This window comes from Nansenia antarctica (assembly GCF_963989245.1).
Source record: "Nansenia antarctica genome assembly, chromosome: 2".
NCBI classification, from domain to species: Eukaryota; Metazoa; Chordata; class Actinopteri; order Argentiniformes; family Microstomatidae; genus Nansenia; species Nansenia antarctica.
In genome coordinates this window covers 57,299,216-57,316,800 of record NC_137675.1, presented here as the reverse complement: position 1 = coordinate 57,316,800, position 17,585 = coordinate 57,299,216, and the positions used below count along the sequence as shown (strand labels likewise).

At 43.5% G+C, this 17,585-nt stretch overlaps 2 protein-coding genes across 2 annotated transcripts; both read right to left on the bottom strand.

The window, feature by feature from the left end:
* Positions 1 to 1,235: 1,235 nt before the first annotated feature.
* Positions 1,236 to 13,030, bottom strand: fam83fa (family with sequence similarity 83 member Fa; the record flags this gene model as incomplete). Its single annotated transcript, XM_080523150.1, has 5 exons — positions 1,236 to 1,285; positions 1,403 to 2,199; positions 2,316 to 2,437; positions 5,145 to 5,312; positions 12,566 to 13,030. 5 exons carry the CDS (start codon positions 13,028 to 13,030, stop codon positions 1,236 to 1,238), a joined length of 1,602 nt encoding a protein of 533 aa, XP_080379276.1.
* A 1,289-nt stretch (positions 13,031 to 14,319) lies between these two features.
* Positions 14,320 to 17,467, bottom strand: grap2a (GRB2 related adaptor protein 2a; the record flags this gene model as incomplete). The annotated part of the gene is made up of 7 exons (XM_080524888.1): positions 14,320 to 14,496; positions 14,648 to 14,761; positions 15,201 to 15,293; positions 15,632 to 15,815; positions 16,828 to 16,947; positions 17,068 to 17,159; positions 17,390 to 17,467. The coding sequence occupies 7 exons, from the start codon at positions 17,465 to 17,467 to the stop codon at positions 14,320 to 14,322; spliced, it is 858 nt and encodes a 285-aa protein (XP_080381014.1).
* Between the last annotated feature and the right edge of the window lie 118 nt (positions 17,468 to 17,585).

The window sequence follows — 17,585 nt, the reverse complement described above, 5'->3', positions numbered from 1 at the left end:
GGCGTGGTCAAGGCCACTTTGCTATTATGCGTGCGGTAGTGGGCGCCTAAAACCCGGCGCTAAGCAAAGAAATTAGTCATGGGTGTGTTTTGGGCGTCTTCTCAATCAACCCAATCAGCGTGCCAGGTGCCATTCCCTTTAAGAACCGGCTGCGTTGAGTCATTAGCGCTATGCTATTATGGAAGTCCTAAGAAGGAGGTCAGCGCGCTTCTCTGCAGAAGAAAGTAACAAGCTCGTGCATGAGGTCAAGGCTCGTCAGTTCGCAATCTTTGGAACGGCGCGAAATCATTTGTTAATAAACATTTATCTCGAGCTTACTCGTTTTCTGTGCAAGGGAACCTTATACTCAAATTCGTTAAAGGAAAGAACAGGTCAGCTGGTTTAAGTTCAACTGCAGACAGGGAGACGGAAGGGAGACAGTCACCTGGCAACATGGAACAACCTTGTGTGATATAGTATTCAGAATAAACACAGCAATCATTATTTTCTGAATAAACACGGCAATACCTCCGCTTGTGAGTTGAGAAGTATTACAGAGGGGTCGCTGGAAGACTGCAGGAATGACAGATGTTGATGTCATTATATTACGCACGGCATGCTCGTACTGTATGTGCACAGTATGCGGAGGCAACATACTGTACAGCGCTGGCCTCTCCCTTCTGAAATAAAGCATTTATACTGTGACCGTAATTGACGTCTTGCGGTGGAGCCACGTGCGTGTTCATGTGTGCCCACATGCATGCGCAAACCGCGGAGGCGCGCTCGTGTTTCAAAACGTGCATGAAGTCTAAACTTAAGAACTTTTCAAACCACTTCTTAGCGCTAGGCGCAAAGTCAGATCGCATAATAGCAGGGGCGCCTAGTGCACTTCATTAACATATGAACACTCCCACAATGAGTAATATATGCACGGGAGTATTACGTCTTATGTGTGGGCGCCTATCGACACCTGCATAATAGCAGTAGCGCGTATGAAGCGCATAATAAGGGTAGGGCGGTAGGTCTTAACCTGGCGGTGCGTCTTAATTAAGACTTAAGACGGCAAGTTAAGAAGTGCATAATAGGGCCCTAAATGTCTACACACTGCACCAACTTCTCCCAGAGAATGTTGCAAAGATACATCGATGTGACACTAGGCTCAGGAAATTGCAGTCATAACTTAAGGCAATCACGTTAATGCATGTAATGCTCTCGCTCCATATCTCCCAGCGGATACTGTCCTCCTTATTTACAGCTCAGGATTGAATGCAGTTCTTCTTCTGATGGTTCTTACGTCCTTTCCCACCTAGAGGAGGAACAGAGAAAAAGATGATTAAGCAACATAATAACATACAACCACAGAAAACAATGTATGGGACTAATAACCTTAAACCTTCTTAAGCTCTGATATATTCACACATACCGTCTTCTGTGTTGAGGGTCATTAGAGACATACTTCTTTGGGGGAGTTTTGATGGCTTCTTGTTCTTGGATTTCAGTAATGATGGTTTCTCCATGATCTCAGGTGAGTCCTCCAGCTCATCAGTCACAGCACTATTTATCGCTGAGACTTTGTTGATGGGAGAGGGGGTTGGAGGGGTGGCGACATCCTCCGCTATGGTGTCTGTGCTCAGAGGGGTTCCTCTGCCTTTCAGGAAGAGCCTGAAGGAGCTGCGTTGTTTCTTTCCACCAAAGGCCTGGAGCTGCTTCTTCAAGCCTGCCTTGCCCTCCTCCTCCTCCTCCTCCTCCTCCACAATCACAGGAGATTTGGGGGGCTCTGGAATGACCTTGTCCAGTTTCGGACAACTGATCCCATTGGTGTGGATGAACTTATTGATGCCTTTCCCAAGGTCCGTGCCACCAGTCAGCGAGTCTCTGCGTGCAGAGACGTCCTGTAAGGACACTGTGCGGCTAAGGCTGTTCCCCACCACAAGTGAATACTTAGGGTTGTGATATTTATGTGCAGGCACCTTCAGGTCAGACTGTCTGGAGTCTCCAAGAGACACCTGGAAGCGGGAGGTGGACACTGGCAGGGGCTTGAGGTGCTCTTTTTGCACCGGTGCAAGCATTGGCGGCTTGGTGATGTTAAACTCCTTGTACAGGTCCACCTGCTCCGACACAGCATACAGTTCCCTAAAGTCATTGTCGAAGAAGTCCACTACCTGTCCCGTCATGACCGTGATGACGTTCCTGTCCATCCGAGAGGAGCTCCAGGTGAAGCTGGAAACGTCAAGAGAGGGAGACATAAGGCTCAGTCAAGGAGGAGTAGATCCTAGAGTTAATGTCTGTGCGAGCGTATGGAGAAGTGATAGTGCATGACTAAGAGGAATACAGACCTGTACGAGCCAAACATGACTTTCTCTCCGTCCACCAGCATGTACTTGGAGCATAGTGAGCCAGGCAGCCTGCCGATGGACAAGGCCAGCCCCGAGCCCTTCACCGTCCTCACTCGCAGGTTCTGAGAGAGTCACAAAAATCCCCCCAGGTCAAACACCTGACATGGCTCAGCATGACTCACATGAGCCTGACTATGAGACATAATGTACCAGACTATATCAGACTGATTTCTGAAATGTAAATTGTGATGTTTAGCCACCCATGACTAAAGTAAACTTTCAGTTTAAGCAAATCCAAAAGCGATGAGGGAAAAGTTGACTGGAAACCCCTTGAGCACACAGGCGCGGCACATCTCATTTATCAAGCAAGATAAGGAAGAGAGAGAGAGAGAAAAAATAGATACAGACACGTAAAGACAGAAACAGACACGTCATCGGGATGCTACTCTATGCTGTTAACCCCGGTGTGGAAGAGGATTAAGTTACACTGGAATGGATTGTTCCTGGGAAGTAACAATACCAGATCCTGGAACAGTGGAACACTGAAAGGGCCATTCAGAACTGCATCAACTGACACCACGCTGACTAGGTTTTCAAGCATTCCATTTAAAGCAGGCTAGATCTACAACCTTTGCATACAGTAGACTACAGAATCAAGATAAAAAGTAGGTCAGAGGAATGCACTGCTCTGTGCTGGAAAGGATCCGGGTAACACTTGATTTTACAGTCTGCTATTTACCTAGTATTCATTGAGAAATAACATGGTAAAATGGTAATAACATAATCACTAACTAATACTACATTAGTTGGTTTCTTTGTTACCAGGTAAAATACCAGGATAATACCAACTGAAATAGAAGTCAAGCATGCTGTGTCATGTTGGAAAATGCAAAAAAAAAAAAGCACAGCTGATGTCATCCCTCTACTTGGCTAGAGTCCTGTAGAAGGCAGACAAGATTACACTCTTCCCACCCCCCTCCACCCTGAACTCCTCCCACCCCCCTCCACCCTGAACTCCTCCCACCCCCCTCCACCCTGAACTCCTCCCACCCCCCTCCACCCTAAACTCCTCCCACCCCCCTCCACCCTGAACTCCTCCCACCCCCCTCCACCCTGAACTCTTCCCACCCCCCTCCACCCTGAACTCTTCCCACCACCCTCCACCCTGAACTCCTCCCACCCCCTCCACCCTAAACTCTTCCCACCCCCCTCCACCCTGAACTCTTCCCACCCCCCTCCACCCTGAACCCTTCCCACCCCCCTCCACCCTGAACTCTTCCCACCCCCCTCCACCCTGAACTCTTCCCACCCCCCTCCACCCTGAACTCTTCCCACCCCCCTCCACCCTAAACTCTTCCCACCCCCCTCCACCCTGAACCCTTCCCACCCCCCTCCACCCTGAACTCTTCCCACCACCCTCCACTCTTCCCACCCCCCTCCACCCTGAACACCTCCCACCCCCCTCCACCCTAAACTCTTCCCACCACCCTCCACCCTGAACCCTTCCCACCCCCCTCCACCCTGAACTCTTCCCACCACCCTCCACCCTAAACTCTTCCCACCCCCCTCCACCCTGAACTCTTCCCACCCCCCTCCACCCTGAACTCTTCCCACCCCCCTCCACCCTGAACTCCTCCCACCCCCCTCCACCCTAAACTCCTCCCACCCCCCTCCACCCTAAACTCTTCCCACCACCCTCCACCCTGAACCCTTCCCACCCCCCTCCACCCTGAACTCCTCCCACCCCCCTCCACCCTGAACTCTTCCCACCCCCTCCACCCTGAACTCCTCCCACCCCCCTCCACCCTGAACTCTTCCCACCACCCTCCACTCTTCCCACCCCCCTCCACCCTGAACTCTTCCCACCACCCTCCACTCTTCCCACCCCCCTCCACCCTGAACCCTTCCCACCCCCCTCCACCCTGAACTCTTCCCACCACCCTCCACTCTTCCCACCCCCCTCCACCCTGAACACCTCCCACCCCCCTCCACCCTGAACTCTTCCCACCCCCCTCCACCCTGAACTCCTCCCACCCCCCTCCACCCTAAACTCTTCCCACCACCCTCCAACCTGAACATCTTCCCACCCCACTCCCCCTGGAATTCCACCTCCTCCCCCCAGGCCATAGGTTTAGATACCCCAGGGTAAAAACCAATAGAGCAAAAAACTATTTCATCCCCAAAGCAATCATGCATCTTAACAAAACACTGGACGAATTATGCACACACTCTTTATTTGCGCACTTTAGTAGCCCACACCCTGCATTTTATCACCTATCTGGTTCCTTACCCTGAAATGAGTTAACTAACAGCTAATTGTTAGCATGTTTAACCAAAACCAAGTCACGTCTAAGCATGATTGAAATGTCATTACCAAATAATCTCAAATTCTCAGAAGAGACTCAATTACTTGAATTCAATGACTGAGATGATTTGAGCATGACATTTCAAACATGCTAACTTAGGGCCCATTGACTTGCATTGAGTTTTAAAAATGCAATGCTAACAATTATCTGTTAGTCACAACCAAAGTGTGTATTGAAGTCTGTTCTTATCCATAGACTCCTTTTAGGGTGAGGAACCAAATATGTGATTTTGAGAATTTGAGTGAACTATCCCTTTAACAGAGCCTATGAGGCCACACTCATTCAGTACTGACATGCAGCACTTAAGCTATCCAGGTTAAGTTTTATGCTCAACGATTCACATCACTGACGGTCACTGTCCCATATGGGATTTGAACCAGGTTCTGTTCCTGTGTTTCTCGTTCCCAGTTCCTGTTGACGTACTCCCTGTGGCTTCCCTGTGTGTTTGCTATGGTTGTCTCACCCGTAAATGCAAGGCGGTGATCTGTAGCCGACTGCACATGTCCAGGAAGTGAGGTAGTCCCTGCGCATCCAGCACGGTGTAGACAGCCACTCCTCGTCTTGATGCTGCATCCAACAGGTCCTGAACGATCTGCAGGTCCGTGACAAGGTCCATCACCACTGCTACTACCTGCAAATATTGGGAGGAAATATTAGATGTAGAGGAGCTGGGAATGACCAACCTAAACATCCCAACGTCAATGAGAAAAGTTCACACAGAGAACCATACTTGCATGCCGTTCATTTATCTTAATATTTCAGCCAGCACATACAGTAAAAACCCAACCCTCTGGCCAGATGCCCTGTTAAAAGGGTGATGGCCTGAGTCCAAGGACACAAGGGTGTGCCAGCAAAGCCCGGAGGATCATCAAACATCCCAGCCAGCGCAACCACAGTCTGTTCCAACTGATGGCGTCCAAAAGAGCCTCAGGGGCGAAACTCAGAGGCTAACCAACAGCTACTTCCCCCAGGCAATCAGGCTCATGAACAAGCCTACTGAAGACAAATGTGACGGCAGCTGGTGAAACATTTTCAGACTTTTATTCTGAAAAATGTAAATACATTTCAATGTTGTTGAAAATCAATGACACACTCGCTAGTCAAGCCAAAATATTGCAATGCAATGGATTCGGTGAGTAATCCCCACTACTACTTAGTTAACTATAACACTACTTTACATTGTTAGCAGGCTTACAAAACAAGCTGCGTTAATTGACTAGCGAGTGTGTCATTGATTTTCAACAACGTTGACATTTATTTAAATTTTTCAGAATAAAAGTCTGAACATTTGTTTCGGCAGCCGACTTCACCAGCTGCTGTCACAAATGACTACTATCCCCAGCACATCCCATGTATACGGACTACCTACCCTTAAGCACACAGTCACTTTACTCAATACTACCTCTAACACCCACTGCCATGAGGGCAATACTCATGGCATTTCTACTTGTACTATTTTATTTTTTACCATTAGTACTGCTACATTGTGTCCTGTTTTATTTGTCTCTCACAACTTGTCACTTGTCCAATTGTCTCACTTATGTCTTATAACTATTGTCACTTTATTATCTTGACTTATTATATTGCCTTATTGACATATTTGTCTTTGTGCTGCAATGTCAAGGAAACAAAGTCTAAGAATGTTATTCTCTTACACTTGTGTAATGTGACGTAACAATAAAACTTGAACTAAGTGGCAAAAAACAAGGTCGATCACAAAAGGGATGGCAAACAGAATTATAGGGTCCAAAGTAACATTGGGATATCACTGAAAGTAAAGACCATAGGCAGATTTACAGGCTAGAGTCAGTTTAAAATACTAAATTATTTGTAAGATCCACTTACATGACAATCAGTTTTATAAATTATTTATTGTATTAAGGTGATAACAGAATGTTGGATTGATGTTGGATTTACGGTATGTACCATGCTATGTCCGATGAACTAGCTAGTGCATTCACATTTCCCAATAATTGATATACAGTGCATTCCATAAGTACTGTATGTCCAGAAGAGGAAGCATTTTGTCTTCTTTTAGCTCTATACTTCAACAGTTTGGGTTTGAAATTAAACAATTACTATGAGGTCAAAGTAGAGATCTTCAGCTTTAATTCACTGTTTTTGTTTCAGATTGGGTTCACCATTTAGATTTATTTTTGAAACATACTGGATTGGAAAAAAAATCATATAATATCCAAATAAAGTACTGTTTATTATTTGGTTGACAATCCTTTGCATGCAACAAATGCCTTAAGTCTGTAACATATTGACCCCACCAGACACTGGGTATATTCTCTGGTGATGATCTTCAGTTGTTGTTTGTTTTTAGGTGTTTTTTTTATGATCTGGAAATTAAATGCATGTTGAATTGGATTGAAATTTGAAGACTTAATAGGCCAGTTAATAACTTTTTGGTCCTTTTTGGCTTTTTGGTCCTGGCAGTATATTTGGGGTCTTTGTCTCACTGTATTATGAAACGTCATCCAATGAATTTGGAGGCATTTGCTCAAGCAGACATGATGTTTCTGTACACTTCAGAACAGATTCTGCTGCTGCCGCCGTCAGCAGTAACATCAAGACAAGCTAGACAGTTCTTGTGGCTGCTACACATGCCCAAACCATCCCCTCCTATCCACTGTGTTTCACAGGTGGTATGCTGTAATTCTCGGCAGATGCTTTTTTCTCCTAACTTTCCACTCGCAATCACTCTGGTACATGATAATATTGGTCTTATCGGTCCACAAGACTGTTTTCCAGACCTCTGCAGGCTTTTTAGGAAACTGTAATGTGACCATCGTTTTTTAGGATAATTGATTTTTTTAAGTCAAAATGTTTAGCTCTGTTTCTGATCTGTTTCTGTTTCTGTTATTTCAGCCTCCTAATGGCTTCCTTGACTTTCATTGACACCTCTTTGGCCCTTGACAGACACCAATAGCATCAAAGGCAAATGCAAAGCCTAAAATCAATACTAGACTGACAGCTCTCTTATGCGTGGAAAAATGATGTGACGGAACACACCTGATTAACCACCTACACTTGTCAAGCCAATTTTCTAACACTGGTGCCCTGAAATAGGACTATGTATAAAAAGGGTTGTACTTGTGGCTTATGTAAAGGGAGCGCTCACTTTATGTTGCGACATACCTAAACCGTCATCACCTGTCAAGCAGATAGTTCATTTGAAAAACGTACAGGGAGGAGATTTAGAGTAACAATTGCTGGTGAGTGATACCAACATTTGATGTGTGCCAGGGGAAGCTGGTGGAAGTAGAAATTGGGCTCATTGTAATGCATGAAATGGAATGAGGAATGGTATGAAACATGTTTGTTTAAGGAATGGTACCAAACATGTGTGTACTCAATGAGCCTATCCTCCGATTTCTATCTCCACAAGCCCCCCTTGGTGCAATCTCTCTAATCACCTGGAAAAACTAGTTTAAGTAGTTTCATTTCATTGCTATAAAATTATTCAAAACTATAAACTCAAAACTATATTTCACCTGTTCAATGAGCCACATTGAGAGGAGGCTGATAAATCCTAGAAATTAGATATTTTAATCTAATGTTTGATGTTCACAAACAAATTATGTTCACAACCAGAGGATTAAAATCCTCTAATCTACTACTGCTTAAGCAAAAACAGAGCTAGTTTGAGGAGGGCAGACTTTGCATATGAACAATGTGAGCCATGGAGCATTGCTTGGGGCAAGTTCTCATGAAGACTGTGATAACACACAGGAGTGTGGACAAGTTAGTCCAGATCGTAGAGAATACCTCTATTACTGAACTACGTTGAGAGAATACCTCTATTACTGAACCAAGTTGAGAGAATACCTCTATTACTGAACTAAGTTCGAGTAATTTCCTAACTCCTCAATAAGGGATGTGTCATTATTGTTCAAACAACTTGATAAGTTAATTGGCCTACATACTCTGTCATGGTTTCAGTCACGGGTTTGTCTTTCCTGTAAGTCAATCAAGCATCAAGGAGGAGAATCTGACTCGTCATAAACAGGAATAATACCTTGTGTACCAGGTCAAAAGATTTCACACAATTAAAATGACATATCATGAGTCATATGAATGACATATCATGAGATTGCATATGGTTGTAGGGTACACATCAATATTCTTAAGTAGTTCAAGATAACTTACCCTTAACCTTAGACAAACACTTTAAGTGTGTAAAAACATATAATCCTACCCATACATTTAATTCAAGTGACTCCCTATTATACTTATCATATTCTACTGTTGCATGTCGGTAAAAACTCCCATAAACACTACAGATCGCATTTTGAACATATAGATTTCTGGATAATCTAAAACCTGATGGCTACTTCTATTCCCAATTATGGCCAAATATCTAGCCATCACAGGAGAACAAAGGCAGCATTCCACATGTTCCAAAGTGTTCAAAACACAATGGTCCCACAAAAACAGAGAGTCTACAAGGGTTGGGCGGAATACGGTAATGCCCACGGTATGCCCACAGCATTTTGCACTACTGTTCTACTGCAGTACGACTGGTCCCGCTGTAGTACAACTGTAGTACAACTGTAGTACAACTGTAGTACAACTGTAGTACAACTACCATCACTTTATAACCTTATTCTACTTTCAATTTTTTTATTAATTACCTTACTTTTTACTTTATTCGATTATTGTTGATTTTGTATTCTGCTGCAATGCCAATGTCGAAGAACCTGAACCTAAGAATAAAAGCAATTATGATTCTGATTCAGGTATGCTTTTCAATACAATCATAACATTTCTGTTCCATATCCATATCAAACTGCCAAAAGAAGCAATGTTTGTCAATTCACAATGTGTAACAACACCACTGCCAGTGTGGTAGGAGAAATAATTACAAGCGTAACTTTTAGGGTGGCGCACGTGACCTCTTCTATCTAAGAAAAACAGATGCCTAGTGCTAATGACTTGGTCCCTATATTTTGGGTTCCAACAGGACAATAAAGGAGAGCTTGCAGATTTGGAAGAGGTTATTTGCAAGATTTGCAAGAAAACTATTACAGCGAGAGATGGGAACACTAATGGGAATTAATCCACAATCGCCCCTCAGACTGAAACACCCATTAACAGCTGCACGGATGGGGCATCTGTCTGTATGAAGTGTTGCTGTCAGGTTCAAACAGCTATTCACTGATGTGACACCCTACATGTCGTTAACCGTCCACTTTGTTACACCGACTGGAAACTACAGTCAAAATGACTACAGACGGCAGACAACATCGTTGATGCTCTCCGCGCGGCACTTGGATGCAACTGTTTTGGCCACAACCTCAATCTGGCAGTGACAAGCGCGGTGCAGGACCAGTACTTTGGTCCACCTTTCACCAGCTGCTGTCACAAATTCATCATTTGAAATTGGCGGCTCCGTCAATTTTGAATCCCACGGTAAAACCATAAACCACAGTTAAATTTGGGTACAGTTTAACGGTATAAAAAATCGGAAACCGCTCAACCCTACCTTGGAGATTGCAATGCAATTTCTTGCACAGCTGGCCCTGAAAGAGAGCTAAAAAAGAAGCAAGCTGAATTAACACTCCCAGAACATAGTCTAATAATTTAGAATAGTCAATATTTTATAGACAAATTATAGATGACATTATACAGTATCAGTGAAAAGTTTGGACACACTTTCCCAGAATGGGAAAGTGTGTCCAAACTTTTCACTGATACTGTATATTATGATAATAAGACACAGGACATGAGACGTTATATTATTACGATTGCAGTGTGAAATGCTTCTTATTAAGATATCATATTATGCTGTACAACTATTTAGTTTAGTTTGTCAAGCTGTGATTGGGATGTAAAGTTTCAATTATTGTTTAGGTTAAATGTCGTATGGTATAGCAGTCACCACATAAATAATTCAGGAGTCCGGTATAAAGGTATGAAAACATTTGTACCGCCCAACCCTACAGTCTACCAGTGAGAGCTCCAGTCGTAGGGTTAGTTACTCCCACACAATAGAGTGTCTGTGTCAAATTCGCAGTGCCGACTGACACGCCCGTCTCCTTGCTTTATGGCCGTGCCCAATAGTGCCAATCCAGTGACAAATAAGCTTTTTATTCCGCTTCCGGAAGCATACCTGGCAGGTCAAGCTGTCATCACTGAGGGGGAGGGCAGTGTCTGATTTAGTTTGTATGCTGAGAGGACGGCGGGAAGACAAGATCCAGTTGGGCTGTATGCTACAGTAGTAAGCCCTGAGGTGGTGCAGTTGGAGGGAGGTTTTCAACGACTTGGTTGAACAAGCTTTTGTCATAATACAGGTTCTGATGTGAATCTGTGACAGTGGAGTAGCTTGTTAAAACATGTCTGCCTCTCAATTACATTCACACAAGGTTGAACTATGAAAATTCTTTCCACAGCGTCTGGTACCTTTTTCCTCATTTCTCTCTTTCCTTTTATCTTATTCAGTGAGCGCACCAAATCAATGACATTGAAATGAATTACATATGGTACAAGGCATGTCCAAGTTGTACTATATTGCACATTATTTTGACAATAACTATTATATATATATATACATACACACATGTTTGTATATATTTGGGATTTTCAGTTCGTGTTTAAGCTAAGCATGGAGGCCTTTAGTTACCTCATTGACCCAAAAGGGACCACATAGTGCAGTTAGTGTGAAGATTGTGTCCAAAATTAACAGAAAACAATCCTTCAAAACATATCATCATATCTGAATCTCAGAAACTCTCCTCATTGCTAAGCCTCTAAGACAATGAGCCCATTCAACAAGGCCAAAACTGCTACAGTAGGAGGAGCAATAACTGAAGTTTGCCTAGGGACACCGGTCTTTTATGGCATCACGACAGTGGATAAACTCGCCGTATCTGTAACTCCTGTAAAACACAAAGCATGGCCAAGTAGGTCAATGCAGAGCAATAATTCCCCCATAAATTTGATGAGAAGAAGGTAATTCATATATTTGCACAGGTCTTTGTTATTACAAATGTGATAATAATGGCTTTAAGTAGCGATCGTAAAAAAAGCGTACTTCACTATCAGCTGTTATCTTTTAAGTCATGACTGAACCTCAGGGCCGCCGCTATGTAAACCTGCAAACTGCGACACTTTAAATGAATGTGCAATAACACTATGTGCAATATGACAACCCTCGGGTACATAAGGTTCAGAGATAGGAAATGTTAGAATAGGTATAGCATAGCACAGAGTACAGCACAGTGTTTTATTTGTATAGTATAGTATAGTGGATAGTGTACATAGCCTTTATTTATGTAAACCAGCTCTTTTCCCTTCTTGTTTTTAGTTTTTTTTTCCTTGCACCAGGGGAGCCCCCCCTCCCAAATTTCGTTGTTTGGTACCTGTACTGTAGCAATGAAAATAAAGACCATTCATTCATTCATTCATTCATTCATTCATTCATTCATTCATTCATGTAGCACACACGAGCATCACACACTGTGCGGAGGGCACCAAGTGTCTGGAGATGGCACCAAAACAGCCTACTGATCATCAGAATAATCAGAACGATGAATTATTTTAATTTAGGATGAAGCACAACTACAATCGGCACCATTAGTCCATTATTAGACCACCATTAGTGCTAGCCCCCCCCCCCCCCCCAGTCGACCGAAAAAAACAAGAAACTCAGCTAGCACATCCCCCGGCCGAGAATGTTTTTAAACGAATATTATAATTTACAATAAACTACTTTTGTGATTGTATACCGGTAGGCTGTTGTGATTGCTACTGTACATTGTTAATCAACTGAAAATAAAAAAATGTGGAAATATTATGTTCTAGGACCAAACATGACTGATTAGGATAGGTTAAGTAGGCACGTATCATTCATGTGTCATATCCTACAGGTGAGATTACCTTGTTCGATTCTTGAATGAGTCTCCTCACCACCTCTTTGATACAGGGGCCGTTCTCTTTGGGCGGGTGCGTGTGGACGGACACACGGGTGACCCCTTTATAGAACCCATGGCTGCCCGGCCAGCCGATATCAAGCTGTGGCACCGGGGTGTCTGACATCTTAGGCCAGTACGTGGATTGGACGCCCGAGTCCGCTTTGGACTCCTGGTCCTTTTCACCCGTCTCGGAGTCACTGTCCGTGTCGTACTCGTGAAAGGTGTTTCGGATCCGTTTCACTTCGCGGGCGGACAGAAAGTCTCTGACGTTGTCCTCTTTGAGGCGCATCTTGAACGCGCCGTCGCCGTTCTTCAACAGCTGTTCGAGCGCCGCTCTCTGCTCCTCGCTGTAGTAGAACTCGGGTTTACTTTCGGGTATCTTGACATTGACGTGTTCATCGTCCATGCACATGAGCTGAGACTCGGCCATAACAGCTATCTCCTAAACCTTCCCACGGTTAAGAGTCCTTTCCCCCCGGCAGCTCTGTAAACACCTTTACCTGTATGAACAAGGTAAGTGCCCGAGTGACGTGAGACCTCTTCCGAGAGGAGGGAGTGGGAGGAGTTCAACATGTGTGTGGGTGGTTGGGATTATTGAATTTCATAAATATGAATTATTTGAATTTGCCAATCAGTAACATTTCCCGAGAAGGCCTATATTGAGACAGTCACACACACACTATCTCTCTAATCATATTGAGACTGGTATTTAAAATGCAGACATGACATGGTGGTGGATGAAAGTAACGTTATAAGAATTGAACAGCTGTGTATTTTCAAGTTTTATTTCATAATAAAGCATGAAAAACGGAAGAAATCAAATGCATACTGTCAAGACAACTTTTATCTATTATCCTATCACTTAAAAAACATGAAATGTCTGGCAAACTTGATGAAAGAAAAATCAAATAAGCAAAAAGACAGCCATCAACCCATCACAACTTCAATCATCTGACACACACTGTGGCTTTGACAGTTTGCTTAGATTCTCTGGTCTGACAAACACAAACACATTATGTAACGTCATGCTGTAGGCCATAATGTGCTCTGTGTTTTTGGCTTTGAAACACTGACACAAATTGCAACTGAGTTATGAAAAGTGTGTAAAACTTTACGATATACTGTACGTTAACTCTACAGAGATATTACTTTCCATGCAGTGACGTTGACCTCTATGCTATGGAGATAGAAAAGAAACATTGCTTTACAAAATGTAAAAAGATGTACAATATGTCATCATAAATGTAGTACCTTAACTGAGTGGCAGCATAGTTGTTGTTCTCATAAATAACTACAGCAAATACTGTACATCTATCCTCCTGGAGACTCCAGCTGAGGTGACCTAATAGCCAGGGTGTGGAGGTTCCCTTAAAGAAATCCAAAGTCATGCAGTTTCATCACAACATACTATGTATGCCATTTAGCGGACGCTTTTATCCAAAGCGACTTACATTGCAGTGAGTGCATACATTTTTCAGTTTGTGTGGTCCCAGCGGGATTCGACCCCCACAACCTAAGCCTTGTCAGCGCCGTGCTCTACCAACAAATGTTTTACACAATTATCATTGTACAATCTTACTTGCATCAATTTCCTTTTGGGGTCACCACTGTCCTTTTAGATCAGGTGACACAACAAAAAACTTCTGCTCCTGCTCACAGTCCATATGATTGGTGAAAGGTCTGAATAGTGAGTGACATAATGTTCCTGTAGGTCTATCCTCACATAGGCAAGGTATAGTTGGCAGGGAACAGACCGCTTTTACCCCGCAACCTTCCTTTCCACCAGGATGCATCCGAGCGATCCAAAATGTCAATAATATCACCAGCACTGAAACCCAGTTCATCGCCCTCCTCCGCCGTGAAGTCGTAAAGAGCTTTCACCTGTATGGTTGCCCTCTGACACACACACACACACACACACACACACACACACACACACACACACAAACACAAACACAAATGCAGTGAGGTCAAGTGGCGAGAGGTAGTCATTTCAGAGAGCGTTGAGGAGGACATTTCAACAGTAGGGAGTAGCATACTACAGTACCTGTGGTTGAGGCAGGGTTTCAGTGCGTCGGGGGGCTGGGAGGGAGATGAGAGCGCTGCTTCTACCTGGGGTTCCAATAGTGTGAGCCCTCTCCTCCAGACCCCCTCTCTTACTCTGGGGGAGGGGAGAGAACATTTAGCCGGAGGCCTGATTCTAATCTTTACTCAGCCTATCCCGCTAGGACCATAATAGAACATAATAGACCCAATGAAATCACATGACAGCAATGATGCTGTTTTACACAACTCAAGTACAGTACACAGAAGCTACTGAATAACAGATATGGCTTGCTTTCATGCCCTTTTTTGCAACAGAGTCCTTCTTGGTGTTTCCAGCAAGGCCCTGAACCGGTTATAATATTATTGCATAATCATGTTTATTGTCCTGCTTCTCTTCTTCCTTTTTAGTATTTTTTTCTGTACAGTGTCCTTGAGTTTGAGAAAGGCGCTTTTAAATCAAATCTATTATTATTATTTTATTTTTTATTTTTTTAATTATTATTATTTATTTATTGTTTTGTGTAGGCGGGATGAGTGGTAGTTAGCTCCTGTACCATCTGACTGTGAGGCTGGTCTGAAGACCGGCGCTGCGTTGGCGGTGCGGACGAGTTTCCATGTCTCTCCTCGGGTAGGCTACCCCTCTTAAACTGGGAAAAGTAGGAGAGGAAAGGATTGTAAAGTAGCCGTCTCTTATAGGTAAGACAGAAAGAAACAGCTAGGCCTATATGATATTAGGTTTGATGATTCACGAGGCTGGTGGAGGTAGTAATGCGGGTTGGGTTTATTGTAATGCACGGAATGGAATGAGGAATGGTATGGTAACGCAATTTCTGCCACCACCAGCCGCCCCAATCCCACTGATTTCTGTAGTACATGAGGTAAAGGAAGCCTTGTTAAGATGTGGCCACAGCTGATATACTATAGATCAGATGGAGACATTGGATTTGAGGGCATTTAGAACCACAGCTTCTCAGGGCTGAAATACCGGTTGAGCTGGACTCTGGTTGTTCCGACTACCATCTCTCAGGTAAATCTCTCGTTGCTTCGAGATGGAGGACATCTTGTAGAAGTCCACCAGCTTGTTGAGGGAAGTGAACTTATCGGCCCACAGGAAGTAGTTGCCTTTGCTGTCCTTCATCACTTTGAAGTGCTGCACGTCAAACTCGTGTCTGAGGGGTAAAGAATGTGTTAAAAAAAAGAAGAAAGGGGTTTATGATAAAGCAGTGTAGCATGTCACAACAAAAGGAGAATATTGTTGTTATTATTATTATTATTATTTATTATTATTATTATTATTATTATTATTATTACTACTACTACTACTACTACTACTACTACTAATAATAATAATAATACAATATTATTATTGTGAAACACATTAGTAATGCTTTGTCCACATTCCATGTGTCCAATGGATTCACATTCTATCAACAATTTCTTCGGTTCTTAGATTGTCCCCTACTGGTCAATGTAGTTAACTACATTGTTGTTAATTAAAGATATAAAGTTGCTCTTATCTTGTCTTATATTCAGTAGTGATCGTAGAGATTGTGGTTTATTTGTAATGACAAGTCTAGCCTCAGGGAGATATAGCCTACTGTAAGCATGGAGCCCCATATCCTGACTAGAGCATGACAGATCAGAGGAGCACATCATTATTCCTCTGATTCAGCCTCACATTCCAAAACTATAGAAAATCAGTGTAATTGTTTTCTTCCAGGGGAAACGGCATACATATATGGATTTTTATGAATTAATAAACCTGTTTGTTGGCGTTTGCTGTTACTGGAGGTGCCTACTGAAGTGATGTTAGCTCTTTGGACTGCAGTCAATTAGCACTGGTGCTAACTAAAAGGATGTTGACTGAACAAGAGAGTTGCTCAGCATAAGGAGTCACAGAGTAATATATTATTTACAATCAATCAATCATTTATTTCACCAGTTAAGATGGCTACCTTGCACCCATGAATTTCAGAGTCAGACATTCTAGCTAACTTTTGTCACAAGCAGCTGGGGAGTGTATCCAATCAACTGTATCAGCATACAGGACACACTTTGATCAAGTTTGTCTTGGGGAGGCTTATCAGATCCTTATCAGATCCAAAAAGTACAGGCACACGCACACGCACACGCACACACACACACACACACACACACACACACACACACACACACACACACCTGACAGAGATGGAGAACTCTCCAGGGGAGCTCTGGCTACCACGGATCAGGAAGCCCCCCACTTCCCTGGTCATCAGGACCTCCTCTGCAGCGCTACGACTAGCAGTCTCCTGGAACCAGCTGGAGAGATACAAACACGTCATCAAGAGAGATACAAACAAACACACACAGTTTGTATGCACACACTTTGAGGCACATTTACTTAAAACATTTTTGTGGATAAAAAGTACTACATTTCACCTTGGGGTCTGTCTTTCAACGTAGTTTTGGGGGACAAAGCCCTCCTGCCCATGTAACTCTGCCTTAAACCAGTCATCTGTGGAACCTAAAACCTAATTAGAGGACGGAGATACACAAAAACAACAACAAATCACTGTTTACTTCTAGTAGTACTACTTCTGCCAGAGGGGCAATACATCAGAGTAATACAACAGTAGAACTGTGTGTATTAAGTAGGAATGATTGGTCAAATCTGTACTTTTTAGGCAGCAAAACAGCAGTTCTACGTCCATTCATAGTGTTGCTATGGCAAACAATGAGAGTTTTACCCCAACACACTCACCTTAAGGATGTCTCCCTTTCGAAAGCTAAGCTCATCCTCCGCTGTTGCACTGAAATCAAACTTTCCTTTGGCTTCCATGATGACAGTTTGAGGTGGCAAAGTCGTTGAGAAGAGGGGTAGGAGGAGCAGAACGACTGCCAGTCAGTCTGTGAAACGAGAAAGGGAGAGATTACGGTTGGAATGGATGTAAAAAGAA